General features: G+C 38.6%; 1 protein-coding gene across 1 annotated transcript in view; it reads left to right on the top strand.

Moving 5' to 3' along the window:
• HIBADH (3-hydroxyisobutyrate dehydrogenase) overlaps window positions 1-21,951 on the top strand; it is an 85,160-nt gene extending 63,209 nt beyond the window's left edge. The window contains exons 5-8 of the mRNA XM_041466655.1: window positions 5,630-5,763; window positions 6,292-6,368; window positions 13,247-13,403; window positions 20,966-21,951. Of these exons, the coding sequence (XP_041322589.1) occupies window positions 5,630-5,763; window positions 6,292-6,368; window positions 13,247-13,403; window positions 20,966-21,124 (527 nt within the window). The 3' untranslated portion in view covers window positions 21,125-21,951. The remainder of the gene's footprint in view (window positions 1-5,629; window positions 5,764-6,291; window positions 6,369-13,246; window positions 13,404-20,965) is intronic.
• The last annotated feature ends 5,802 nt before the right edge of the window (window positions 21,952-27,753 follow it).

Below are 27,753 nucleotides of genomic sequence, written 5' to 3'. Positions count from 1 at the left end.
GTGCAGAGCCATTCATCTGTGTCACCAAAACCCAAGAGAACATCTGACATGGACTTCGAAACAGAAACAGTGATCACTTACAAATCAAACATGGCACGCTCTAAACCGATTGTGCACGGCAATCTTTTCGAGAAAGGACAACTAATTGAACATGATAAAGTGTAAAGTTAATTAACACCCTTAAATTTGTTGATTACTTTCACGGGATTATATTGTTCGTTGAGGAGCAGCTTTCTGTCCCAGCTGTCGCCTTTTTAGCGAATGTCGCTGGTAAACAATAGAGACACCATAACAAGTCGTAAATGGTCCCTGTGACAGCAGCCCCTTGTGAGGCTGCATCTGTAGAAAATGATTAGAACAATTGCATTTTAAAGACGGCTCACATTGCAGCCCGGTCCCATCGGTCCTCTTCTTTATCTCTGCTGATGGCAGACTGGTTACAACATTTAAGTTCTTTTGAGCAAATTAAGTGATTTACTGTGTTTTAGTTATAAGGCAGCAGAATAGCTTCATAGGTCTAGCTTTGATGCTGATTTTTATAATGGGGAGAAACACAAGCCCTTGGAGTGGCAGTGTGCTGTGGGTTTTTTTCTGGGTCTGTTCCATTTACTTGTTTCCTGCAAATAGATTGATGATGGCAGACTTTGGCTAAGAAGCAGGTAAAAAACATTGATACCCCACTTATGTATTATATAAAATAACAAGTCTCTTCATGGTTATTTTAAATTTTATAGTATAGTTTTAAATATTCTTTTATTTCCAGTAGGGATTTATAGCTGATTTTGCCTTTACATGCCTTTTAATTGGTTTTAGATTTACATATGTAGCAAAACAATAGTAACCTTTTCAGTTAATCTTTCCTTGTGTATCTTGGTTAACTTTTTGTGAGTTGCAAAGACAAAGTATTTCGTGTGAGCTGACAGGTACTTAAAAAAATCTGCTTAGTCCTTAAAAATACACACTCACACAAGGTACACAGATGCAGCCTCTCAAGCTCAGCCTATGTGAAAGAGAGCAAACATGACAAGAACCTGCTTGTTTGAGGCAGCTACAGTCACTTAAACTGTATTTTAAAAAAAAAAGAATCAGAATAAAAGACCAGTGTTCCCTTGCACTTCTCAAAGTGGAACAGGCAAAGCCTCAACTCCTGTGCTTGAAGGTGCAACATTGTAAAACAAGACAGAGGATTAAAACTCTAGCAATGTTCTTCTTGTTTGCTTTTTTTTCTTTTTCTTGTTTAGATCCCAAAATTAGTTGTTAAAATTGCAGCTAAATGTTGAGTAGAAAAACAACAAAATAGATGAGTTTTTGCCGAAGCTTCTTGATATTACAGCCTTCATCTCTTACTTGTCCTTCAGAGACTCTGAAACAGCTCAGCTCGTATCATTTCGGTCTCAACTTTGTCAGCAATGAATTTTTTTATCTGCAGGTGCAGCGCAACAGTGGTTTAAATATGTTGGCACAGGGATATGCTTGGGTGCATTGTCTTTCCAGCAGTGTTGCTGTTTTCAGCATTGCCACTGTGATGGTGCTGTAATGCATAGCCTTACAATATCGCTTCTTTTAAACTCATCTGCCCTCTGTTCTTACAGAAATGTAATAATGCTGAAACCAAAAGCAGATACTTTCATACAACACCTTTACATTAACATCTCTTTTCTAGCAAATTGTGTTCTTAATAATAAGCAAACTGATAGAAACTAAGGGTTTTAATGATGTAGCTATAGAGCTAAGACCTTTTTGGGCTTTTTTTGGGAACTGGAAACATCAGTGGCAAATTTCAAGGCTTTTTGCAGCAACATGAAATACTGTTTAAATAAGCACAGGAAAGTGAATATGGAAGGGCAGCATGTCTGTCAAACGAGGCTGCTTGGCCTGGATGCTAAAACTTGAGGTCATCTTCAGACTGTTCAGGGTAGCTGCAGCCAGTTCCTGTTGTCATGTGAGGGCTTCTAAGTTTCCATTCCTATTTTTGTCTAAAAATGTTGAATTTAAGAACTGCTCTGTAGCAGGTTCACTGAGCAATCCACTGGCAATCGAATGAGAAGCGCCTGGATTGAATTTACCCCACTAGTAGCACAGGCAGATGTGACAGGATGCTTTGAAGTGCAGTTCTTTATGTACCTCTTTTGATAAAAAACTTAGTTTTGCAGATCTTCATCCAAAACCTGCCAGTACACAAGTGGGAACCCATCTCCAAGTGGATATGCCATACTCTAGTGCTACTCTGTAACTTCTCACCATATTTTTTCCCAGAGTCATTTTCTTGCATATCCCCTCAACTAGCTAGATCTCTTATATTTTTCTGCAATCCTCTTCCTGTCAGTTTATGTCTCTGGGACAAACTCTGGTCCTGTTGTGACCTGCAGACTTGGAGTTGATCTCTGTGGGATCTGCTGGTGTGACGACCTCGCAGGATTCTGCATATAGCTGTGGTTGTCATCTTAAAGAAACCAAGTAAAAGACTGCAGCCATGGTCTCCAGCAGTCTTGCTTTGCAGCAGAGGAGGAAGTCTTAACACGTGCTATTCATAGATACTGTTTCTCTGAAAACTATTCCCCAAGGATGTGAAGAGACTTTTTGTATTTTAGAAAGAACAGCTAGATTTTAAACTACTTTTGACCCTCACAGTAGTGGTACATAAAACATTATCTTAGGTGGTAAAACTTCTTTTAAAAAATCAAAATATGAAAAATAGTAGTTAACATATTTAAATTGCATTAGTTGCTCTGCATCTCCACTGCTCTCTTTAGTGTTAAAAACTGATAATACTTAACTGGCTTGTGTTGTTGGTATGGAAGCTGTGATTGTGAAAGAAGGCTGTGCGTTCTTGTATAATGATTTTTTTTTATTTCTATTTTTAGCTGAAGTTACAGTTCTTGTACTCCTAGACTCCATGCCAATTTTTTTTTTTAATTGCCAGTCTTAAAAATTTGCTGCGTTGCTCATTTGATTCTGATAAAATAGCAGATAGTTGGCAAGGACCCTAGATGATAAAATCTACCATGAAGTAAATAGGTTTTTGTTTTTAAAACAAGAATTTTCCAAGCCTTCTGCATTATACAACAAATTGGTCTCTTTTTTTTCTACTTAACTAATTTATTTTTGCTTCTTGAAATGTGTTTGAACAAGTGAGAGAGTGCAGCTGTCAGAAGATTAACCAGCTGAAAACTATTGTCAGCATTAATTTTACTCTAATAAATGAATCTCTGAAGCTATTTAGCAGTCTGTAATCTAGATACAAGGCTATTGACCTATGATGGATAGTACTGGATTTTGTTTGTAAGCTTTGACTTAAATTGTCTACTTAATTTGCTGCAGGTCAGATCACAGGATTAGTGGTAAAGGCCATTATGTGGTTTGAATAAAAATAGCTAGAGGAATGGAATGAAAATCATTGTGTTTATTAATGTAGCAATCTTTGCGGTCATGTACATAGTGAACTGGTAGCCAAAAAGACAACAATGACCTGTTTGTGCTAGCTAGTTTGGGCTTTGCTCTTCGCCCAGTTCCTGTGAGTTGCCTGGAGAGGAGTTGTTCAAGTGAGATCAAGGATTGGCTGAAAATTGGGTGTCTCTCAACCTGGGCAGGAAGATCTTCACTGCTGTATATATTTCAGTACCTCAGCAGTGTTCTGTATACAGACCAATTGTTTCGTTAAAGCTGTGGGTCTGAGTTCTTCTGCATGCTCCAGTTCTGGACTTAATAGCACAATAAAGACACAGATTTACTGGAGTGAGTCCAGCTAAGGGCCATGAAGATGACAAAGGGTCTGGAGCATCTTTCATATGAAGAGAGACTGAGAGAGCTGAGACTGTTTAGCCTGAAGGGAAGGCGCAGGGGGATCTTGTGTATAAAGACCTGTTGGGGAGAATTAAGTAAGGGAGCTACACTCTGCTCAGTAGTGCCCAGTGACAGGACAGGAGGCACGAATCCAAACTCAAGAAATTCCTTCTGAAGCGCAAGAAAATAGTTTTTTTACTGTGAGGGTAGGCAAAGAGTGGAAGAAGTTACCTAGGGAGGCTGTGGAGTCTCCATCCTTGAAGACACTCAGAGGCTGACTGGACACGGTCCTGGGTATCACGCCTCAGCTGGCCCTCCTTGAGCAGGGGCTTGAATGATCTTGAGAGGTCACGTCCAACCCCAGAAATCCTGTGATTCTAGATTCTAATATAGGCTGAGCAGGTCATCACTGGGAGCATCTTTACCATTGCCTAGTTTTGCATAACTGGTGGGTATTTACTCTTTTTAAGACTTTGATCTGTCAAATTTGTCTGAAATTCTTCAGTGACTTAAAAGATAGTAGATGTTGAAAGTCGGGATGGGAAAAATAAACACTTGCCAGATACAGAAAGGGGCATTTGTAGACATAGCCACATAGAGCAGTTGCACACAGTGAGAGCATCAATTGAAATTTTTATTGAAAAAAAAAAAAATTCAACAGATTCTTCAGTGTGAAAAGCTGCAGTGCAACTGTCCTTGATGTTGTAAACAAAGTCCCAAACTGTCCACTTCCTTAGCTGTGAACAGCACTTCAGAGCAATGTACCTAATTGAGCATGTTTGATTTGAAAGTCAGTTGTTATCTGCAGCTGTACACCCTAACCAGCCAATGTTTGATGCATAGCACAGAAAATTTATTTTGGCTATGCTTCTTGCCAGAGTGAAAATTAGTGAGGAAGCTGATCTGTTCATCAGTTTAGGCTGAATTTTCCTAGCAGTTATACCCATTAAATACCAGGGATGAGGAAGTTAGGGATGTAAGAGTAATTCATATTAGAATTAGGCTTCTTTTAAGGAATAGAGTATTTCATGGGGTGAAGGTAATAAATATCATATGAAAAATTTGCCTATGTTGTGCTTGGGAATTGTATATTCGGAGAACTACGGTGTGTTTACTGAACTGTACTGAAGACAGGACAGACTACAGGAATAAAACTGGGAATAGTGTGTTTGTGTGTGTATGTATATGAATAATTTTTACATCATCTTTACGTAATAACTGCATCATTGTAAATACATTAAGTTTGTGTGGGAACTAACTTAAAGCTTCTCAGATTAAGGAGACTTTTGCTTCAGATTAAGAACATTATAAACTGCAGAAATTCAGAAGACTTGGTTTTATATGCTTGTGTCTCTTAGCTGTTCAATCATGTGAAAATCAGGAAGCATTGATAAAAATTAGCCTAGGTTTGGAAAGGCTGATAAAAGCAGAGTTATCTTTGAGCAGTAGTTTGTTAATGGTTGTATGTGAAGAGTAGTTTGACAAAAGAGAAATTTTGTTTAGTAATTCAGACACTGTGAATTTTGTGGAGCACAAAGTTGCAGGAACAGTTAATTGTTTCTTTGTATAAACTATAAAAAGTGACTGCCAGTTTTATGCAAGTCTTATGACTTTTCTGCTAGTGTGCCTGGAAGATAAGGTGGTTTTATCTCCATCAGATGTTTCACAATTTAGATTGCTGATCCTTTGAGTACTGGGAATGCAGAGTTATTTTACATAGAATTTGAGAGGTTCATCGTAAGAGAAGTATTAATTTTGCATCATCAGACCCTTACTGGTAAGACAAACTGCCTAAGTTTTGAGGCTTTTTAATAGTATTATTAAATCCAATGTTATCTTGATTCAGGTGTTGGAGCTGCTCGAGCTGGAAACCTTACTTTCATGGTTGGTGGAGTGGAACAAGAATTTAATGCTGCCAAAGAGTTGCTGACATGCATGGGTTCTAATGTGGTTTACTGTGGAGAGGTTGGAACCGGACAGGTAATGCTTTTTGAAGGGCTAATAGCTATCTCAGTCTTTCCTTTTTCTGCCTTTTTATTTATTGGTGCCTGCTCTTTTACTCAAGAACTAAATGCTTGATAATATATCTTCATTCTTGTTTGTTTGTCTCTAACCTTGTGTTTGTACATAGCGTTGTGGCACTTTTGTCCAGTATGTTGTGTAACTTTGTATGAAATTCTGACTGGTATTTCTCCACACTGGCTTGTTGAGATTAGACTTCTTAGGGGAGAGACATTTTGATTTTGTTTTATCTGAATTTAGATTTACTGGGTGTTCTGAAGAACAAAGAGCTCCAATATGGCATGTATGCTAATTGAGCAGTACTAAGGAAAAAAGGTATTTTTAATCTGTGAAGGAGTCATTAACTTTGTGCTATCACAGATCTGTGTTTACTCTAGAAGAAAGCTGCCAGAGCATACTTGATCATATTGTCCTGGGCCTAGTGGATTCTTGTATTTTAGTTCTATAAAAATGCATAAACTAATTGATGGTTTCACGTGTTTTCAGGCTGCAAAGATCTGCAACAACATGCTCTTGGCCATCAGTATGATTGGAACTGCTGAGGCTATGAATCTTGGAATCAGGTTGGTTTGTTTTTTGTGGTGGATTGAACACCACAATAACATTTTTTCCATTACAGTTTTTATGTATTATGGTTGACTTTTGCTGAGACAATGATTAAAAGAAATAGGTAAACTTTTTGCCAGAAGTTGTCTTACAAAGCCATGAACAGGCTAAAGGGATTATTTAACTAAAGGAGGTGTTTTCAGCATGGGAATATTCTCTTGTATTGGCTGCATTGGTTGTTACATTCTACATCTGAAGTTAAGAGTTTATTTGTTCTACTGTAGTGTAGTGTACAATAATGTTTGTCTTTCATTATAAACAGCCAGAGCTAATATAGAGGTAAGTTTTTGTTTGTATTCTAAGCTAATGTACAGTCTATTCAGAATATTTTACTCACATATGGCTCTCATTGGCTTTGCTTATTTCTTAAATTGTTCCAAGGTCTATTGGAAAGTGAAACTTCTACTACAGTGTGTATATCAAATTCAGATGAAAGCATAAAACAGAACATCTACCTTTTTTTGACTTTATGAGAGCACTTTGTCCTATTTGCCAAAACTCCTAGTTTGTCAAAAAGCTGCAGTATACTCCACTACTCTCTTGCCAGTACTGGCTACCATTTCTTTTCTATGATGTGCTACATCTAACTTTTCAGTGACGTCATATTTGAGCAAAATTATTTTTGTTTTCTAATTGTGATGTATTTATTTTGCTGTGGTCTTTGTAATTTTGTTTTATTTATTGAGTGCATGCAAGTACACGTTCAAGATCAAGGTATTTGAACCTTTGATAAATTCTTGTAGCCAGATCAAAATAATTTGCAAATTTATAGACAGAGAAGTCCTATGTTTGAAAACATTATCTTGCAACTGTGTATCTTTCAGGGGATTTTCATGAATTATTTATCTGCACAGTTGCATCCTTAAAATTTGCTACCTAAAACTACAGATACTGTGGGTACTTATCAACTGGGCTCAACTGTGCTCATGTGGATTTGGTACACTATAAAAACAGCAAGAGGGCATCAAATGCTTACATAAATTTAAAAAAACACCTACATATGCGCACATACACAAGACAATGTAATGGATTCACATTTCCTCTTAATTACCATATCAAGATGCAGTTGTTTTATTGAATTGCCCTTGTCTCAGATGTTAGACTGTCTTGACCTATTAAGTTGTCATGTTGTAATTGAGATAAAAGAGGAATTTGCTTTGCATCAGTGCTAATTGGTTTATCAATATCCTGTACCATTTACATTTTAAAATTGAGAGTCTGTAATATACTGAAGCATGTCTGCATCAAGCCATAATAAAACCAGTAACATTGTTTACAACTTTTTAAATCTAGTGTTATCCAGAAAGCTTGCATTGTGTTCTGCTTTAAGTCATGATTCACTAAGGCACGTGCAATTAATTTTTTGTTACAGTTTTATCTACATTTGTAGGAATGGCTAAAATAAAATCAATTGGAAGAGGGGTATTCTGGGGCGTGTAAGCCCTGTGAAGAGCAAGTTGATGTCTGCAGTCTGTAGCTTGAAGATGTTTAGAATTTTTTCCTTTTCCAGTTTAAATTTTGGCTGAATCTCTATTCATCATTTGTGAGCAAAAATCTAATGTGAAAGTAACAATATATAAGCCTCCCTACCCTACAATTAAGGTTATCAAGAGGGAACTATATTTATTGTAGATGAAACCTGCTGATTTTAAACCAAAGTATAGAAATAGCAGAATCTCATTTAGTCAAAAACTGAATTAAGTTTAAGACAGAGGTGGTTATTTAAGAAGTAATTTAGAATCCTTGCATTGATTTTAATTTACTGTGATTTAGATCTTGAGAAGATGACTTCTGCTTATAACTAGAATAAGTGCTTTCCACTTGGAGTGTGGAAAAATTTCTAATATAGAAATTTACAGTTGTCATTCTGATTATTAGAAGCTTTGCTATATTAATAATTTTAGGAAGTTTTTTCTACTCTGAAGCTCAAAGGATAGTGTGGCTGCCTGCTCTGAAGAGAGTAGGAAGATGAACTTGATTTATTAGATTGATGCATATCTGGTGAAGAAAGTCAGACTTTGACTTCATAATGGTAAAGGATACTGAAAATCTTAAAAATTTAGAATAGGAATTTTGGAACTTAGATGTGTTCTTAACTTTCATATAGAATATAAAATGTCTTTATGTCACGCATTGTATATATCTGCTGCATCTTTTAAATTGAGATCATATTACAACACCTCCCATAAACCAATATATACTCTAAACTTAAGTCTTCAAAGCAGTGTGATATTGATTCTATTAATAAGCCACTTCTTCTCTAATGTTTTCATAAACCATACAGTCTAAATTTTCATTTTCTGAAGTAGAGTGACTATTCTAGTAATTTCATATTTTTTAATTATTGTTTTATTTATTTTATTTTTGAAATTATAGAATTTTTCCAAACTTCAACATAAGTAGCAAATATAATATGGTGAGGAGGAAAGAAAACTGACATTAATGAACAAGAATTCTACAAGAAATTCCCAGAAAAATAGGCCATATTGCTATGTAATTTTGCATTTATATTTCACTTGCTTTACTCGATCATCATCTTTATTTTCTAATGAGGATGTCCATTTTCTCTGGAAGTTATTTGGATTAAATTGCATAAATACTTTTTAAAAATATTCCCATCCATAGTTCTGGATTAAATGAATGAAATGCTTGTTATGTTCAGTTTTTCCATTACTTTCCTGATGATTTATGAATGTTATAGTAAAAGTTAAAAGGTGTGGCAGATGTTGCGGAAATGAATTTACATTGTCATTTATATTTTCTTTTCTTTCTAGCATGTTAGTGTATCTTGTCAGTTGAAAAATCTTGAGCACATTTTGCTGTACAGTTTTACAAGTAGTGTGCATATTGCAAAGTACTGACTTACTGTGTCAAAGTGACACAGACTAGATGTAAACTGCACAAATAAGAAGTACAAACATGAAGTGATACTGTCCACAGTCAGAAAATATTTTTCATTTTGCTGATCATCTCAGTGCCAGAAACTTCGTTCTGCTGAGCCCTAGGCTCCAGTAAAACAATTTCTAATACTAGCAAAATAAAGCTCGGAAATGAAATATTGCTGATACCTGGTTTGTGTTTAGGTCAGATGGAAGTTGCTGCCTGACAGACAGTTTGCGGTCCCTTCAGAAACTGCCTGCAAAGACTCAAGGAAGGGCTTATGTGGTGACACAAGACAGCTCAAGGTTCCCTAATGTGGTTGGGATATAAGGGACCAGGAGAGCAGTAAGGGCTCTATGGCAATAACTTCACTGCGAAATCCGTTTGTACGTCCAATAGCAGAGAAAATCATATCTATGAGGAGGGACTGCAGTGCCACCCAAATTTATACCAAAAGCTGCAAATACAGCTCCTTCCTAAGCAATTTTACTCCATTGATTTGTGCCCACCTGGGTTTTTTTTAGATAAATAAAGTGACAAGACAGTAAAAGATTTTTTCTTCTCATGCTAAGTTTAAATGTAGTCTCAGTCTCTAGATCTGGTTTCTGTGAGCACCCCTGAGCTACGGATGTAAGACATGAGCAGAAATGAGAGCTGACAGAGTCGAGAGGAGCATGTCCAACAGGCTGAGGAATAATTAGTCCTGGACACATCCCCACTGCAAAGTTTAGAAAGAGTACCTTGAACAAGCACTCCAGGGTGTGGTTCCTGCTGTCTTTGGCGTGGGACTATAGCTAAGTCTCATGAAGGTTAGTAATGATGCTGGAGAGCACTTACCTTGTTTAAAACACCAATGGCAAAGTAATTTTTAACTGTAGTAGACAGGCTGTAAGGTTCTGCTTGAATATTTGCACCTTTATTCAGTGTTTACCCAAAGCACCTTGAGATGGGAAAAGAGTTCAGCCACTTCAGTTGTTACACCTTAGAATGAGACCAGGATGTATCTTTCTTGTGAGACACTATTTTAATTTCTGTATCTGTTCCAGACAGAGCTTTTGGAGGAGTGTGTGAAAAATTCAGGCTGAAGCTTTATTAGAGCTCAGCAAAACTTGAGTTTTGAGCTGTGGTGTGAAGGGATCCTATTTTGAACTTTTTTTTTTTTAGTATGTGCATCTATTGCTTAGTTTCTGCTGTTCACTTCATTAGGAATGTTATTGAAGAAGCATTGATTTGAGGGAGAAATTGTTTTTGTTCTATTATAAGTACAGTTAATACATGAGCTTCTTTTCTGCTTATAAAGGAGAAGAGCATTTTGGTAATTGTAAATTCACACACACATGCACAAGCGCTTGCCATGTCCAATGGCAAGTTGTTATGGGGACTGGCAGACTGTCATCATTTTGATAGCTTGAGCAGTATATCTCCTGAACAGCAATGGAGCTCTTATGCAGAGAGTATCGTATGTTCCCAGCCAATTTACAGGGAAACAGCAATAACATTTTATCATGGTTGAGAGCCCAGTAGCTGCTTCCTATTAAACTTGCCCTTTCAGATACCTGTCTTGGATTAATTTGTTGATTTCAAATGGAAACTCAGTCTTCTCCACTGAAGCATGACTTTCTAGGATAGACTCTTGCTGAATGACAATTACTGTATATTCTGGCTGGTTTCAGACCATTACAAGCTTTGGGCGCAGTGGAAGACAGAGGACTTCTTCAGTAACTGATTTTAATATATGTCTAATTTTAACTGTCAGTTATATATGCACCAGTGGATGAATCTTCAGAAAGATGAAATGCAAAGCACTTCTAACTTGCTCTTATTAATGATACACTTGCTGCAAAGGAGAAAAAAAAATAGGTTCAGGTCTCCTGAAGAGAAGCTGCATGGTGTTTAAGAGCTATGAATTTTGAAGAAGCAGGGATACAAACTGACACTATCTTCCTTTTTCTTTTCCCAGAGCAAAAATATGTCAGATCTAGTGCAAGACAGTATTTTACATATCTGTATAATACATGCATATCTTTTAAAGTACACTTTCACAGAGAGGTGGTTGGAACACTGTAAAAAGAGCATTCTTTGGGAGGGTTATGTGTTTTGAAATAATAAACCCAGTGTCCTGCAGTATACTCACAGCTGTAATTGCAGGCCTCTCCATGCAGTTGGATATGGCACAAGCAGGCACTACATTGGTAAAAATACTGATCTGGATGTAACAATGATGAGGAAACACACGAGTCAAGAGATTTGTTTGAGGGGGAAAAAAACAACCTCTGTGTATTTAAAAGCTCAGGCTTTGAATGCTCCCAGTGTGCTTTTTTTTTGATTACAACAATTAAAGCCATTATTTGGAGTGGCTCTTGATGAAGACTTTTATGGTGAGGACTTTGATGCACACTTTTATGCACAATAAAATACTGTGAAAACATACTGGTGCTGGAAAATACAGTTTGTATTTTTAAATAAATGATCATTATGAGCATTCAGTTGAATCAGAGGTTTGGAAAAAAATGGGGAAGAACATAAAGCTGGATCCCATTTAGGCCAGCAGAGACTTTCCATTGAATTCCAGGGGCTGCTGCAGCAAATCATACATAAGAGTGCCCAGCAGTTCTGCTAAAAAGCTATCTGAAATACAGAAAATTATCTTGCTTAGCGTTAGGAAGGCAGACTTGCAGGACACAGTGCCACTATAGGAGTAGGAGCCATGCTGTAGGGTTGACTAAAATGTAGTTTTTCAAATCCAGAATGCCTACTGGAATAGATAGACATGCATTTTATCAACTGTTCGACTGGTAAAGAGCTTTTCTCATCTACAAAATAAAACTTTGAGTGCTACAGTGCCTGGAAGCCCTGTTAGGCTATGGGGATCTGCAGAAGTCTGTGATGTGAGAACTAACATAAAAAACATTGAAATCTATTTAAATAAACTTTGTATACGGTTGTGATATATCCATTTTAAAGTGTCCTTTTCTTATCTTGAATTGTTACTGGAGATAGTTCCCTTGCTTTCTCTTTTGTCCTGTGTGTAGCTGAACATTTGTACCCTGCCAGATAAACTGCTGCTGCTTGTCCTTGATATTAATGCAATTGATGTAAAATTACACTGCAACTTATTATCAGCATAAATGTGAATTCATAAGAGGGTTAATTTTGTATAATATTGAAGAATTTTCAGGGTCTGCACTGAGCAGCAGTTTATGCCATCATCTCCATGGTAGAACAAATGACGTTTCTACTTGGACAAGCTTTGTTTTATCGGGATCAGTAACCTTATCAGCAGCTGACCCAGAACTATAATATATGTTTGCAAATAGATAACATATGTCACAGTGAAATGCAGACTTGCCTCATAAGCAGGAGCATATAATGAAGATTTAATAATAGCAAAGACAAGAATGCACAGCTATATATGACGGTAAAGTTTTTTTGATAAGTGCAGCATTTTTATTCACATTATGAGAGCAGAATCAATTGTGTTATCTTGTTTACTTTAGAAATGCACTAGTGTTCACATATAAACACATTGCACAACCATTTCCATGATGCCACACTTGCTTGTGAATTTTTGGCTTTGTTCAGAGAATATTTTTATATGAAGAACAAGTATGTGACCTAGTAGGTAACAGAACAGAAAATGCCTTTCAGTAATTGAAATACAAGGTAACTATTGTTCTCAAAGGATCTTTAATTTGCTTGCACTGTCAAAATTGCTAGGTGAAGAGGATTTGCTTAGTGCAAAAGGAAAAAAGCTTTGAAAACCTACTGCTTAAATGGCGGATTGATGCTCTTTAATTTAAGATGCAGCGTCCCTGCCCCCAATATCAATAGTCTGTCATTTTTTATGACTTATAATAAAGGGAGAGGAATGATGGTAGGGTCCTAAGATATAAAACAAGTCACCCATGTCTTGTGCGTTTTGACATTAACACTTCTCTTCTTTGACCTTTGACAGATTAGGCCTTGACCCAAAGCTGCTGGCCAAAATCCTAAATATGAGCTCAGGTCGCTGTTGGTCAAGTGATACATACAACCCTGTTCCTGGAGTGATGGAAGGAGTACCCTCAGCTAACAATTATCAAGGTGGCTTTGGAACAACACTCATGGCCAAGGTACATAGCACTTGCATGTCAAGTATGTGCAATTGCTTCTCTCTGGGCTTCTAGCAAACGGTCTTCTCAGTGAAAATTTGTGATTATAGGATAATATATAGGCATGAATAGAGGGGAACTGAGCTCTTCCTGTAGATCTGAATTAATGAGTTGTTTACAGGGCTTTTCCTTAGTCTCCAGCTTTTTTCTAGCCGCTATTACTGCTGAGCCACTCAGTGAGATTATATGCATGATCTTTTTGAGTTCTGCCTTAATAAAGGAGTCCCGATGGACATGTGGGTATAGTGAGCATTCAGCAAGCCATTTAGCCTCTTGCATGACTGCTCTAGAATTTAGGAGCGTAAGTTCAAGAGAGAATTCAGGGAAATCCAAGTTACTTAATTAGGTGCTGATAGTGGCATAAGCATCTCATTGGTTTCTGCACCATTCTGTGAACTCTCTTGAACTGTCCTAGCTGGTGACAGAAGAAGGCTTCTCATGAGTAATTACATAGTAATCTAAATTGCTTTAGATTTGCAAAGTGGGAGATGTGGGGTTTAGGTCCTTTTCAGCAGTAGGAAGTTGAAAACCTACTGTTATCCCATCCCAGGAGAATGCACTTATTGCCATGCTCTTGGCTTTTCCAGGAAAAGTGCTGTCCTGAGTCACTCTGTGGTCAGGAAAGCAAAGCTTTTAGAGGCCAAAGGAAAGTAGGCAAGGAGGTCAGAGCTTTGCATCCCACTGATAGGACACACAGTTGGAGGAAAGAGATACAGAACTCTGACTCTTGAACTACTTCTGCGCTGAGCACAATGATTGCCTAAGGTAAATTATAAAATCAACTCTAGAAGAGATGCCTCATCTTAAGTGCAGGAAATAATTTCACACTGAATATCCATTTCATGGAGATACTGTCCTAAGGGAGGTATTTGAGTTCATACAGGATAGGTTTTATGCATACCAATTTATTGAGTGCTCCCAACTGATTAGGAATTCTGTCCATTTTCAGCCCTTCCATTTGAGTGGAAATGTAGCACTTAAAACTCAAACAGCATTCTCAAAGCTGGTGAACTCAGATATTACCATGTAAATCTCCAAAGTGCTGGAGTTCCTATATATAATACCTGCTTATTGATACTGTTCATGTCATTTTGCAGTTGATTTAGGACAATTGGTGCATTTGCACACTCAATTAAATTTGCCAACTTCTTCTCAGAGTGGGCCCAGAGTGTTTTGCATGTGGTAGCACAAAAAAACTTTGCTGGTGCTGCATGGCTCACAGCCCCTCAATGGCTGCTGCATTTTATGTTTATGGACCAATGACCAGGAACTTCCATTTCTTTGAGGAATAAATATTAAAATATTGAGAAATAGAAGTTTTTGCATTGTGTTCATGTCATTGAACATCGGGGACAATAAAGTGTTGTTTAAATTACAGATTTAGAAAAAGCATTAGGTTATTGCTTAGAGTTTGCCAGGCAATTAGAAATAAGCAACCTGATATTGGCCCTGCCAACAGCTTGTTGCTATGTTGTGTGTTGTTTTCAGAATTTGTTCTGCCTGTTGTGCCATGTTCCATGCTGCAATCTCTATTCTCATGGTTGACAGCTCTCAATCTTGTCCAGAGTTGCCCCATAGTATAGATACAATAGGGGCACACATTTTCTTCCCTCCCTTTTAAGTTTCTTTCTAAAGGGTTGTTTTTTTTCCCTTTGGTCTTCATCTCCCGTGGAAGAATGCCCTGAAAGATCTTGCTTTAATTGAAGGAATAGCATCCTGGTTTGTGCCTGTTGAAACTGCCAGCTTTTGGTTATAAAGCATCAATGATAACCAAGAGAGAGCTCCTCAGAGAGATTTGTAATTGCTGTTCACTCTTCTTACTTGCCTCTCCTGACAGTCCTGAAGACTGCCTTCTTTAGGCTAGAATCCTCAGTAAGAAGGAAAGGCATTAAATTCCTCTCATGTCTCTGGAACTATGCTCTGTTTTTCTATAGATGGAAGATTTCTTGAATAAGTAGCCAAGACAGCCAGTCATGTTCAGGCTATTCTTTGGTGCAGTGGTGACCCCTTCTAAGACACTGCCTTTTAGTTTGTGGAAAGACTTTTGCTGCTATCCATTTCATCCTGATGTGTGACATACTATGCAGTTTGTAAATTGTTTGAGGTGGGGACTTTTTTTAAGGGAAATGCAGAGCACAATTTTGCCACTTAAGAGATAAAAAAGAATGTATTCAAAGGAGAAAGAGGTAGGTAAAACCCTGACACTGAGGAGAAAATATTCCACAGTGAAAATATCTAGAAGTGTCTCAGTAACAGTCACTAAACACAATTACTAAACTTCAAGCTCCTGCTCACATATCAGATGGTAGAAGTCAAAGGCTTTCTTAAAAATGTTTTGTCATCAAAATCTCTCAAACAAAGCCAGAGGATCTTTATTTTAAGTGTTTGGGTAAAAAAAGTTTGCCAGATACCTCTGAGAAGCTCTTTGGTCTTGAAATTTGATACCGAAACATACAATTTAGTCAACTTACTGTGAAACCTGCTCTAAAAATTTTGCATTTTAAAAAAATCTAGTTTAGTTTACCACACCATGTTTGTGTCCAAGGCATTGGCAGGCCAAAAGTTCCATCTCTCATTGACAGCAGTTGCTAATTAAATGTCAACTTTGGATCCTGAGAAGAGCTAGATTCATACCATACTCTTGAGTCATGTCAAGACAGCCTTTGAGCATTATTCCAAATGGCAGTTTCATTTACATCAACTGCAAAATAAATGTAAGGAACCAGGTAATTTTAAAGTGGAAGCAAATTGTGAAAGAGAATCTGTTTCCCTATTCTAAGGAATATTCAGTGCACTGAGACATCTGGAAGATGTTGCCAGTTCCAAAAACTATGAGAGAAGCCATAAACTATGCTCTCATTTTTACTTTTCCAAATAAGTCAGCAAAGGGAAATTTCTTTTCAAGCTCTTTTGTACTATTTCACTTGAGGGATCTCCAACCTCAAGTGAAAAGGTGCAAAATACTTCATAATCTGAAGTTAAATATGACCTTTACTTACATTTTTTTGGGGTTTTTTTCCTTCAAAGCTCTAATTTATAGAATGGAACTTTAAAAAAAGCAAAACAACCTTCCTGCACTTCAATCAGGAGTCCTTGTCCATTTGACTGTTGAAATGTTGTTGAATGTTTCAACCATCTTGGAGTCACGCTTTCTGTACTGAAGTGAACAGAGCTACTTTATTGCCTTGGTTTAGGAATGCAATTCTCTAGTTTAGTATTCCATTAAAAAAACCCTGTGAGCTGCTGCCCTCCTCCTCCAGTCAGAGGCACAAGACACAAAGATTGTGGGCTGAGATAAGAACAATTTATGGGAAGCAGCCATGATATAAGAACACAAATAGTAACAGCACCATACTAATAATAAAAGAGAGGATTATTTAAATGCAAAATGTTCACCAAGCCCAGGATAATGAAAAGCAGTGGTGGACAGACACACTACGATTTTCCTCAACCAGAAAGGAGCATCCTTTCTTCCAAGAAGCCAGAGAAAGTTCCTTTCCTCACCCCAGCAATGACATAGGATGGTACCAAATAACACTGGGGTCTTGGCCATGCCCATATGGTGCAAAGCTCCACCCCCTCACAGCTACTGCAAAAAATTAACCTTGTTCCTTGCCAAAACCAGGACATTTATGAAATTATATTTGTGCTAACAGTCCATTCAAAATTTGCAGGAATTGTTTCTGTGAATCTTTCAGAGAGAGATAGATCAAAGGCACCACTACCAATACCAAGTACTTTCACTAGTTCGGAATTAGATGACTTTGCCATTCTAATATTCCATTAGATGAGTTAAGCTTTCTTGAATAAAATGAATAATATGGGTACAGATTTCACAAAGAAGGCTTATATATGTCATGAAATATCTTACTGTATGCAGGTTAAAGAAAGTGTTCCTAGATTTGTCAGCTCATCAGTCTTTCAACAGAGAAGAAGTGATCTGCCCTGATGTAGATGAAAACTATTTTGGTTTCTGTGACATCTGATATGTATGTTTTTCCTATTTTCCCAGAGCTTGAAGTCATTCGAGGGTAATAGGAAAAGTAACTATAATTCTGATTTGTATCAGAATGACCTTTATAGAGCCGATTTACAGATCGAAGTGACATTTAGAGAATAGAGTAAGATCTTGAATTTCCTTGTGCTAATTCAAATCCAGACACACAGAAAGTAAAGACCTGTCTTGTAAGTCATCCCTGAGAAGTCAAAGGTGCTCTCAGCAGTACTACAGTCTTTCAGTTCTTCTGTATCAGGGATGGGAGCCATCTGTCAGAGTAAGGGAAGAGCATCTTTGCTTACAGGCTTGCAGAGCTGTGGTGAAGAAGGCTTTAAGCTGAAGTTACTAGTGGAGGGGGAACCTGCATTCATCCCACTCCTACCAGTTTGATGCCAACAACAGCAATAACTGTCCACAGCCTGGACGTAGATTGCAAGTGCAGCAGGAGAGCCCTGAAGAGCAGCACAAAAGAATTACACCAGTAAGTTGGCTTCATCAGGGCCCAGTTTAAATGATCCTTTGCAAATGCTGTGTGTGCATGCCTGCTGGGCTGTGATCTTACATCTGGCATCACAGAGACATGGTGGGATGACTCCTCTGACTGTGGTGTTGGAGGGGAAGGATTCAGGCTCTGTGTCAGTGACCAGCTGGAATGCATGGAGCTTCGCTTGCAGGAGGAGCTGACTAAGAGTTTATGGGTCAGGATTAACAGGAGAGTAGGGACAGGTGACATTTTAGTGGAGACCTTCTACAGCCCATCAGATCTGAAGACTGAGCAGATGAGAAAAATATAGACAAATCCACAAGCCTTGGTCCTCATGGGGGACTTCAACCACACTGATACCTGCTGGAGGGGCAGCACAGCAAAGCATAAGCAGTCTAGGAAGTTCTTGGAATGCGTTGGTAAGAACCTCCTTCTCCAAAGACAGAAGAGCCAACAAGGAGAGGTTGTTGTGTTGGACCTTGTTCACATCAGCAAGGAGGGGCTGGTGGGAAATGTGAATCTCAAGAGCAGCCTTGGCTGCAGTGATCATGAAGCGGTGTAGATTGAGGTCCTTAGGGCAGCAAGGAGGGTGCACAGCTAGCTCACTACCCTGGACTTCAGGAGAGCCAGCTTCGACCTCTGCAAGAATCTGCTTTGTGCAGTAACATGATGAGGCCCTGGAGGGAAGAGGAGCACAAGAGAGCAGGTTAATATTCAAGGATCACCTCCTCCAGGGGGAATGCATCCCAACAAGGAGGAAATCAGGCAAAACCATCAGGAGGCCTGTGCTGATGAACAAGGAGTTACTGGACAAATTCAGTCACAAAAAGAAAGGTTGGAAACAAGGACAGGTAGGCTGGGAGGAATACAGACAAATTTTCCAAGCAGCCAGGAATCAGGTTAGGAAAGCTGAAGCCCTGATAAAATTAAACCTGACCAGATACTTCAAGGGCAGCAAGAAAAACTTCTATAGATACAGGACCTTATAAGGGTTAGGACTTGGTTGCCCAGAATTTGGAGAAGGCTGAGATACTCCAAGACTTTGACAGGTGTGAAAGGTGGGCCCTTGCAAATCCCATTAATTTCAACAAGGCTAAATGCAAGGTGTTGCACTTGGGTTGGAGCAATCCCAAGCACAAATACAGGCTGAGCAAAGAATGGATTGAGAGCACCCTGGGGAGAAAGACTTAGGGGTTATGGGTGGACCAGAAGCTCAGTGTGACCTGGCAATGTGTGCTTGTAGCTCAGAAATCCAGTCACATCCTGGGATACATCAAAAATAGCGTGACCGTCAGGTTGAGGGAGAAGATTCTCCCCCTCTGCTCTGCTATGTTGAGACCCCACATGGAATGCTGTGTCCTGCTCTGGGGCCTCCAAATAAGAAGGCCATGGACCTGCTGGAGTGAGTGCAGAGGAGAGTGGTGAAGATTGTCAGAGGGCTGGGTCATCTCTCCTGTGAAGAAAGGCTGAGAGAGTTGAGGTTGTTCATCCTGGAGAAGAGAAGGCTCTGGGAAGACCTTATAGCACCTTCCAAGACTTACAGGAAGCCTACAAGAAACGTGGAGTGTGACTTTTGGAAATACAGTGGCAGGGTAAGGGCTAATAGCTTCAAACTGAAAAAGAGGATATTTAGATTAGATATTAGGAAGAAATTCTATACTGTGAGGGTGGTGAGTCACTGGTTGCCCAGAGAAGTTGTCTATGCCACATCCCTGGAAGTGTGCAAGGCCAGGTTGGATGGAGCTTGGAGCAGCCTGGTCAAGTGGAAGATGTCCCTTCCCATGGTCAGGGGCTTGGAATTAGATGATCTTTAAGGCCCCTTCCAACCCAAACCACTGAAAAACAAGAAAAAATCAACCACACAGCAGATTCTATAAACCACCATAGTTCTGAATGGATAGGAAATATAGGCATTTCCTAGTAATATTTGAGAGGTTCTTTTGCAGCTTTGTTGAAATATAGACCCCAAACACTGATTTCATTAACAAGAACTTAAAGACAGACTTCAGTGCAGGCATTACTTTCCTACGTAGTCAAGAGATCTTTTTGTATATATCCAGGCCCTTGTTAGTGCTTCCTTCTTTGGGTTGTTTCATGTCTGATTCAGCTTAGAGTTCAAGACATCCTACGGCCTAGCTGGCAGCTGACTATTTCTGGCTAGCTATGATTAGTCATAGTACCTGGTACTCACCTTTGCGTTCTGCCGTATTGATTTCAGATTATAACGGTAGTTGACCAAGGAGGACACATTTCAAATTTGTCCTCTTTGAACCTTCCCTCCTTTTGTTGACCCAAATACAGTATTTAAAAACACAGTGGAACTATTCTCTATGTGCCTCTATTAAAGAAAAAGTCACTCAAGAAGAATTTTGAGTTGTAGCAGATGGGGGACTGCCCCCTAAGCAATTCTCTTAATACATCCTTCCAATTAGGCAGCAAACCAGTTATATTCACTAAGTGACCTGAGTGTCATTTTGCTATTAACTGTTTAAGTCATAGTAAATATGTATTTCTTAAGTGGCTTTCATTTTCTTATTCTTGAAATTTCTTCTGCCTGATTTTTAACCTGTTTATAATAATAAAAATTCCTCTTGCCAAAAGAACTAAATTATACTCTTACAATCTATGTGAAATGCTTCAGTGAATAGCCAAGGAGATTTTCTTACTAGAGATGACATACTCAATGGGGAAAAAGAGTCTGAGTCTTGCTACCAGGTTATATAGTGATCTAGAATCTTAAAATTCCTCCTGTTCTTAAGATGGTGCCTGCCTGGCAAAGTTTGAGGTTTTTCTGTTGAATAACATTTAATTACTGTTTAAAAAAATAAAAACTATATGAAACCTACTTCTTCCAGATCTGAAATTTTAAGGCTGGAGTATTGTACTTGTTGGCAGTAGAGTTCTTGTTACAGTGGAAGCCAAATAACCTATCATATGTATATGGCTGTTTATGTCCTTGTTGTTTCTCCCCTGACTTTTTCTCTTTTTCTTTCCTTCATTCTTCCTCTCTGCCCTCTTCCTCCCTCTTCTTGCCCCCCACAGGATCTTGGCTTGGCCCAGATTTCTGCCACCAACACGAAGACACCAGTTCCTTTGGGCTCCCAGGCACATCAGATCTACAGGATGATGTGTGCCAAAGGCTATGCCCTGAAAGACTTCTCAGCTGTGTTCCAGTTTTTACGTGAGGAGGAAAGCTTGTGAGCTGTCCTTTGGAAATGGACGCAATAACAAACCACATTTTTTATCCTTTAGTTCATTTGGGAAGTTTGTGGATTTAATCAAGCATCCTGCTTCCATACAGATTAATCATCTTTGGCTGTCCAGACCACAACGAACTCCAGAGTTTCTGTATAATTCTTGAAAAGGCAAGCCAAGGGAAGGGATTGTTTGGCAATTAGCCAAGAGCAAGTCCTTTTTTTTTTTTTTTTTTAAGAACCATCAAAGTTTTTTTCACTCGACGCAATAAATAAATATTTTTTTTATGAAACACTTAACTGTTCACATATAAAATAACTTACGTTATGGCTACAGACTTAGTTGAATCATGAATAATAAGAGAATGTTTTATTGCAATTTTATCATATATAGTGATCTATTAAAATTTAAAATTAATACCTTATGGAAAAAGGGAATATATGTTCAATGAGGAAACACATCTTGAGATGGATTTTTTTTTTGTTTTGGACCTAGTAGCCCTGAGTTGATCAGAAGTTAATTTTTCCTGGGATTCAGGTTGCAGATTAAGTTTATAGGCACATGTTCTAAGTGGAAAGCTGTTACACCATGTTTACATGATAGGCTTAGGTCAAATAATATAGAATGTGTGTCCCTCTTGTAAAGCTCCATTATTGTATTTTGCTAACCCAATTTTATATTTTCTTGTATTCTGTCACGCATTTTCAGAACTCAAGATCAGCACTTACCAGAAGTTCTAACAAAGTGTACATTTGCTTTAGGTAATTACTAAAGTATTTTAAATCTTAACAAACCCTATTATTTTGAAAAGAAATAAAATCTATACTGGTAAATACTTGCTGCACAATTATTTGCTTTTTGTTTAGGTTGAGTCTTGTACACACAGTATTAACCAAAACTTATACAACGTGGTCTTATTTTCTAATTTGCTGGGTTTTCTACAGATTATCAGATCATCTTGCAAACCTAAGTCTTTCAAAAGCTCTTGTTGTGAAATGCAAACAAATATATAATATATGCAAATATATTTGCATACATATTACCCTAACTATTCATATCCCATTGGTCTTGCCAAAGTACAGGTACATATTTGGCTTTATAAATACTCATGCTGATTGTGCTAGAACTACACACATTCAAACTCTATGCTTAATGATCAATTACACATCTACATTCCCATTTTGGTTGTGTGATGGATCCTTTTATAGATGCACATTAGGTTATCAAAATTGTGTGCTTGAATTAGCTCAGTTCTGTCAATAATCAGACAGCTTGGACGCTGTCTTCCAACAAATTAGTAGCATCATGCAAAAATTATTAAACAGTAGTAGTTGATCTCTTCTCCTTTCGGCTTTCTTTGAAAACTGTTTGACATTCCAGGTGATACAAGGATTTGGGATTCATTATACTCATTCAATATACATATGTTTTTATATATGAGTATAGGGCTACTGAGAGCAATTGTACTTTTAAAAAATTGTTTGTCTCTCTTTTGTTAACAATCTTGTTTCTACAGGATTGCCTTCATTCAGAAATTAGACACAAACTACCTGCGGCACAAACAGCCACTCAGGTGCAATATGGCACCATAGTTGCAGATGTGTGGTCTGACCTTTGCTAACAAGATCCCATACTACATTTTTTTCTTGTGGCACTCCTGCCTCACATAATGCAAAGGGTAGGTCTAGTCTTGTTATGAATTTGGGGTCAAGTAGTGAAGGCTGGTTTTGACAGTGCGATCCTTTTTCATTTGGACATTTTGTGATGAACGAGGTAAGAAATTGTAGGAGTGTTCCATTTCTATCCTCTGTATTTGGCTTGGAGATCTGTCTGGCATCACAGCACTTGTGGGAGACTCTTCCTTCTGCTGTCCCCCCCAGCCTGTGGCAGCTTTTGCTATGAAAGTGTTTGCTGATACCCTTGAGTTTACCTGTAGGCCTGGGCTTGCAGGAAGCATGATCATTTCTTTTCTGAAGACATTACATGCACATGTAGTTGTTGGGCGTCATGAGAGAAGAGAATATGCTCAGTGAGACAGTTTCTGAAGTTTTTAGCCTCTGAAATCATAAAACTTCTATTAAATATGTGGAACCTTCGTTGTTATTTTTATGTTCCTGTCTAAGGCTTGCAGCTTAGGCTTCCTGGTGTTCTTTTCTCCTCCCTCACAATCCCTCATCAAATTTTTAATTCTCACTCCAAAGCACAGGGTTCCTGGTGTTCTTTTCTCCTTCCTCACAATCCCTCATCAAATGTTTGATTCTCACTCCAAAGCACAGGGTGCTCAAGTTGGAGGAAAGGCTGCCAGAATGCCATTTTGACAAACCAAGAAAGTGTTCCATGGTCTCCTTCTTGGTGGAGGATTGTGGCTGAAATTAAAAACAAACAAACAAAAGAAAAAAAGCCAAACCCCCAGCTTCAGGGCAGACAGCCAGCACATAAAGTTCTAGACCAAGCAGTTAGTTTGGCAAAGTCAGAAACAACTTCTCAAATAAATGTTGTTATAGAAAGTGCCTTGGAAACATCAATGATGTACAATACCTGAAGCCAATAACATGATTTATATTAGAACACTTTTTTTTTTTCTTTACTAATTCTGCAGGAGAATATTTTATGACTCTGTAGGTATAGTGATGATAGTACCTGCTACCTATGGGTACTCTGCATGTGTATATGTTTGTAATGTATCTTTTGCTCGAGGTATGTTTCTGCTCTGTGGAAATCAGGCAAATACCAATTTATGTCACTGTCAGAGACAGGTTTTGAAAACTGTAATTTGTTGAGTTGAACAGAAAGATGGTAAAACTGGTTGAATTTCTACACTAATTGCCGTCCAGTACATACACACAAATTGGGTACAACAAATTAATGGCATATTTTGTAAATGTCTCAAATGGAAACTTGAAGTGACTTCTTTTTAGTTTGAATCTCAAACTAGCCCTCCCATCATGCTTACTTTGGAAACTCACCTATATCAAATGCATTTACTGACTAATAAGAAAACATTGTCAACCAATAAAAGTAGCCTTCTCTCATTTATGATTCAGTATAACCCATCTTAGGCAACTATTTTTGGTGACTGTTAAACAGAGGAGGCCTTCTATTAAAACCTCTGAGTACTATATTGCTTTAACCTTATTTATGGCTCTTACAAGCCTCAGGAGCAGGAGGAGGTGTTCTGACCAAGTAAAAATATTATATGTGATAGTCTGGCTCTGCTTTAATCAATGGGAATTTGGCCATTAAGTTGAATACTGCTGAAATTTCACAGTGTGTGCTGAATGCCCACGTGATTACACTGTAAATGTGTCCTGGATGCATCTGTGGAGCAGCTCAAACACATCTCTCTGATTGGGGTTGTTCCACATTACTGGCATTAGGATTATGAGAAGATGGGGTAGTGCCTGTGAGAGGAAGGATCCAGCACAAGCCACTGAAGTTTGTATTGCCAGTCTCCATCCTAGCCTTGTCCCACACTGGATGAGAGAGAGAGAGGTACTGAGGAGCATGAAATAGCTGCTGTCCCTGCCTGCATGAGCACAGAACTACCTGTCTTTTCAGCTGTTTACATCTTAGAGCTCTGCCACAAGGAGTTTTTATCAAATGGCTTACAGAACTGAAAGACTGGGGCCACCCCTGAAGCAGGCAGAGGAAGGCTGACATCATACAAGGCTGCTGTATTTATGCAGTGGATGTCTTCCTTTTAGTCTGCCAGCTTGATTTGTGAGATCAAATCTATCCAGGCACAAGTCTGAGGGTACTGACTTAATCAGCAGTGATACCTGTTGCTTTTGATTTGTTTTTACATCATCATGATCTTCTCCTTCATATAAAGAGTGATGAAACTCAGCTTTCCTCAAGACAAGTTGAGAATATTGTCTGCCTTTATAAGACTGGCTAGTAAGCTGTGGAAACTTTGAAGCAGTTTGGAAACTTTATTGTGTTTACTTGGTTCAGTGATGCAATGTGGAGTTAGAGCACTCTGCACTATTTTAGTTTTTTGTTGAACTTTAGTTCAACATCTAAAAGTTAGAATAAAAGGTGCTTATGAAAAGCTCAAGCTCTCAGTAGCAAGAATATCTTTTCATTCTGTGGAACACCATAATAGAAGTGTGATATTTAAAGGCTGCTGGTATTTTTAAGATCTGTTGCTTTCTATGTATGCTTTGTCACAACCTGTCCAGCCTGCTGGCACAGTTACACATTAAATTTTTTCCAATAAGAATAATAGCAATGGTTACATAGTTTTCTTGGGTGGACAGAAAATTAATATTTTTATGACTGGTATGTTCAATAGATGTGTGACATGGAGCTCAGCATCCATATGGCAGTGATTTTTTTTTGGCTTTGGCATTCATCATGGATTGTGAGCACTTGGGTAAATTGGAACAGGTGGATAAACCTTTCTAAAGTACTAAATGTCTCATAACAACTACTGTATAATTAAAAGCCGTCTGGCTTTTTCTGCATTTTCACCTAGCTCTTCCTTTTGACCTTGACCCTAAGATGAGGTCTGGATTTTCATTTGAAGTAAGAAATAAGTCTGTTTCTTCATCTAGTTTTACTGAGCCTCCATTAGTGATGACAGAGTTTGGTTTGTTAGAGTGAATGCTGTATATGGAGATAAGAAATGTGCTAACATATGTTTTATGAAGTTCATTGATTTCAAAAAGACTTGGAACACTGGCCAAAACCAACTGAAATCTAACTCATAAAAAAATGTTTACCTGTACCTAAAATGCAGCTACTCTGGAAAGGAATGCAAATGGTGTTAGAATACATTTCAGTCCTTACAGCATTTTTAGAAAATAAAATAGTTGTATTTTTGTCTTGTTGAAATTCAAAGAAGAAACCAGACAAGTGAAAAAAAATTTGTAGGCTTTAAATGTGGCCAGGTGTAAGTTTTATTTGGCCAAAATCAAATATTGCTGCTGTCCGTCTCCAGTTTGAGAGCATGATGAGAAAACATGCAGGCAACTTATGGCACCCACTGTGGTAGGGAAGTAATTTAAAGAATACTTCTTAAATTCTCTGAGCTGCTTGCTTTGCTCTGAGTCTCCTTCCAACTGATTTAACAGCATTAACTGGGCTGTAACCACTGAATGTAGGCATATCTGAGCCAGCTGTAAGGTGACTGGTTTGTATATCTGCATCTCCCTAAGCCCAGAGGCTTTCCTGGGTAAATACTGGGTCAGCAGTTCTGTTTCCAGTACCTAAACTGTCCAGTTTGTGGCTAGTAACAGTGGGCCATTTTTGCTTTTCAGTCATGTTATTTTCATGAAAGCCTGGAAGCTTTCCATGACCAGTGTTTAGTAGGTGAATGCATTGAGTGTTGTAGCTGTTGCCTGTTTTACAGCATCCTTCTGGCAGTCTGTGCCCTGTTACTCGTTCCTCTGCTTGTACGATGCCTGGAGGTCCCCTTGGTGTTGTGTAATTGTGTCAGGCAGCAGTCACACTGCAGTCCACAAAAAAGACTGACATCAGTCACACTCTGGTGACTAAAGCTGAAGCTTCAGCTCTGGGATTTAAGATATTCTTGGGTTCCTCTCCATTTCTACTTTCAATTTCTACTTTCTACTTTTCATACAAGCTCTACTTTATTTGAAGCTATACATTGCAAGGCACTAAGAGCCCACAGTATATCAGTTGGTTGGAGCTTTTCCCTGTATTTGACTGTGTTAAAGCTACATTTGCTATTCATGCTCAAGAAAAACCAATTTCTGATCCTTTCAGGAGACAGGGAGAAAAACACCACTAAGCAAATGGAGATTGCTAGGTTACAGGACCTGATGCCAACACGTTACTCTCACTGGAAAGCCATTGGATCCTGTCTGCACCTCCTCTTGCTATGACTTTTTTCCTCTGCTTGTCCCTGGGTAGATAAACTGTGTTCATTTATGTGGGTGCAAGCAGAGTCTGTGTTTTATAAAAGAGGAGAAGTAAGCAGCATCTTGTGCTGTGTGACCCACTGGGTCTGTCAGGGGAAGGTGGTTCCTTGTAAAACAGATAAGGGGACTGCAATCTGCTCCCTCCAGCACCATGATAAAGATGGAGACAGTGAGTCTGCAGACATCTGTAGTGGTAGGGTACTACCACCAAAGTCACAGCCTGCAGAATGCAGTCACACCACCCAGCTCTGCTCTCTGAGCAATAAACATCACACCAGCCTCTCCAAACTCTCCCTGGGGCCACTTGTGGCTCTAGTTTTGGCAGCTTTGTCTGCCTTGGCCCTTGCTGCCTGGAATCTACTTCTGCACTTCTTCCCAAAAATTCCTTTTCCAGTTCTGTGCCCGAGCTGACTGTAGGCCTTCAGTATGCCTACAAATAAGATGCTAGGTCTTAACTTGCACTCTATGTGCTCCCAGTAGTGCCAGAAAGCACATAATGAATGTGTCTCCCTTGTTTCTTCCAGACTTAATAAGTAAATGAAGCCATAAACAGTAAGCCAAAAGGATGGTGGTGGCAGGCATTTATGGGGTAGTAGGAATTTGTTCATTGAACTAATCGTTGTTCTACTTTGTGACTGTGGTATCTCAGCTTTTTTTCTGAGAGCAGGAGTGGTGTGGGTTTCTTTTCAGATGAAGAGGAGCCAAAACTGGCTCTGTCCACTGACCTGTGGCTGTCACTTTGAAACAGAC

The sequence above is a fragment of the Pyrgilauda ruficollis genome, unplaced genomic scaffold (genome assembly GCF_017590135.1).
Source record: "Pyrgilauda ruficollis isolate IOZ18807 unplaced genomic scaffold, ASM1759013v1 scaffold2, whole genome shotgun sequence".
In the NCBI taxonomy this organism is placed as follows: Eukaryota; Metazoa; Chordata; class Aves; order Passeriformes; family Passeridae; genus Pyrgilauda; species Pyrgilauda ruficollis.
This window is presented reverse-complemented; position numbering and strand designations above follow the sequence as displayed.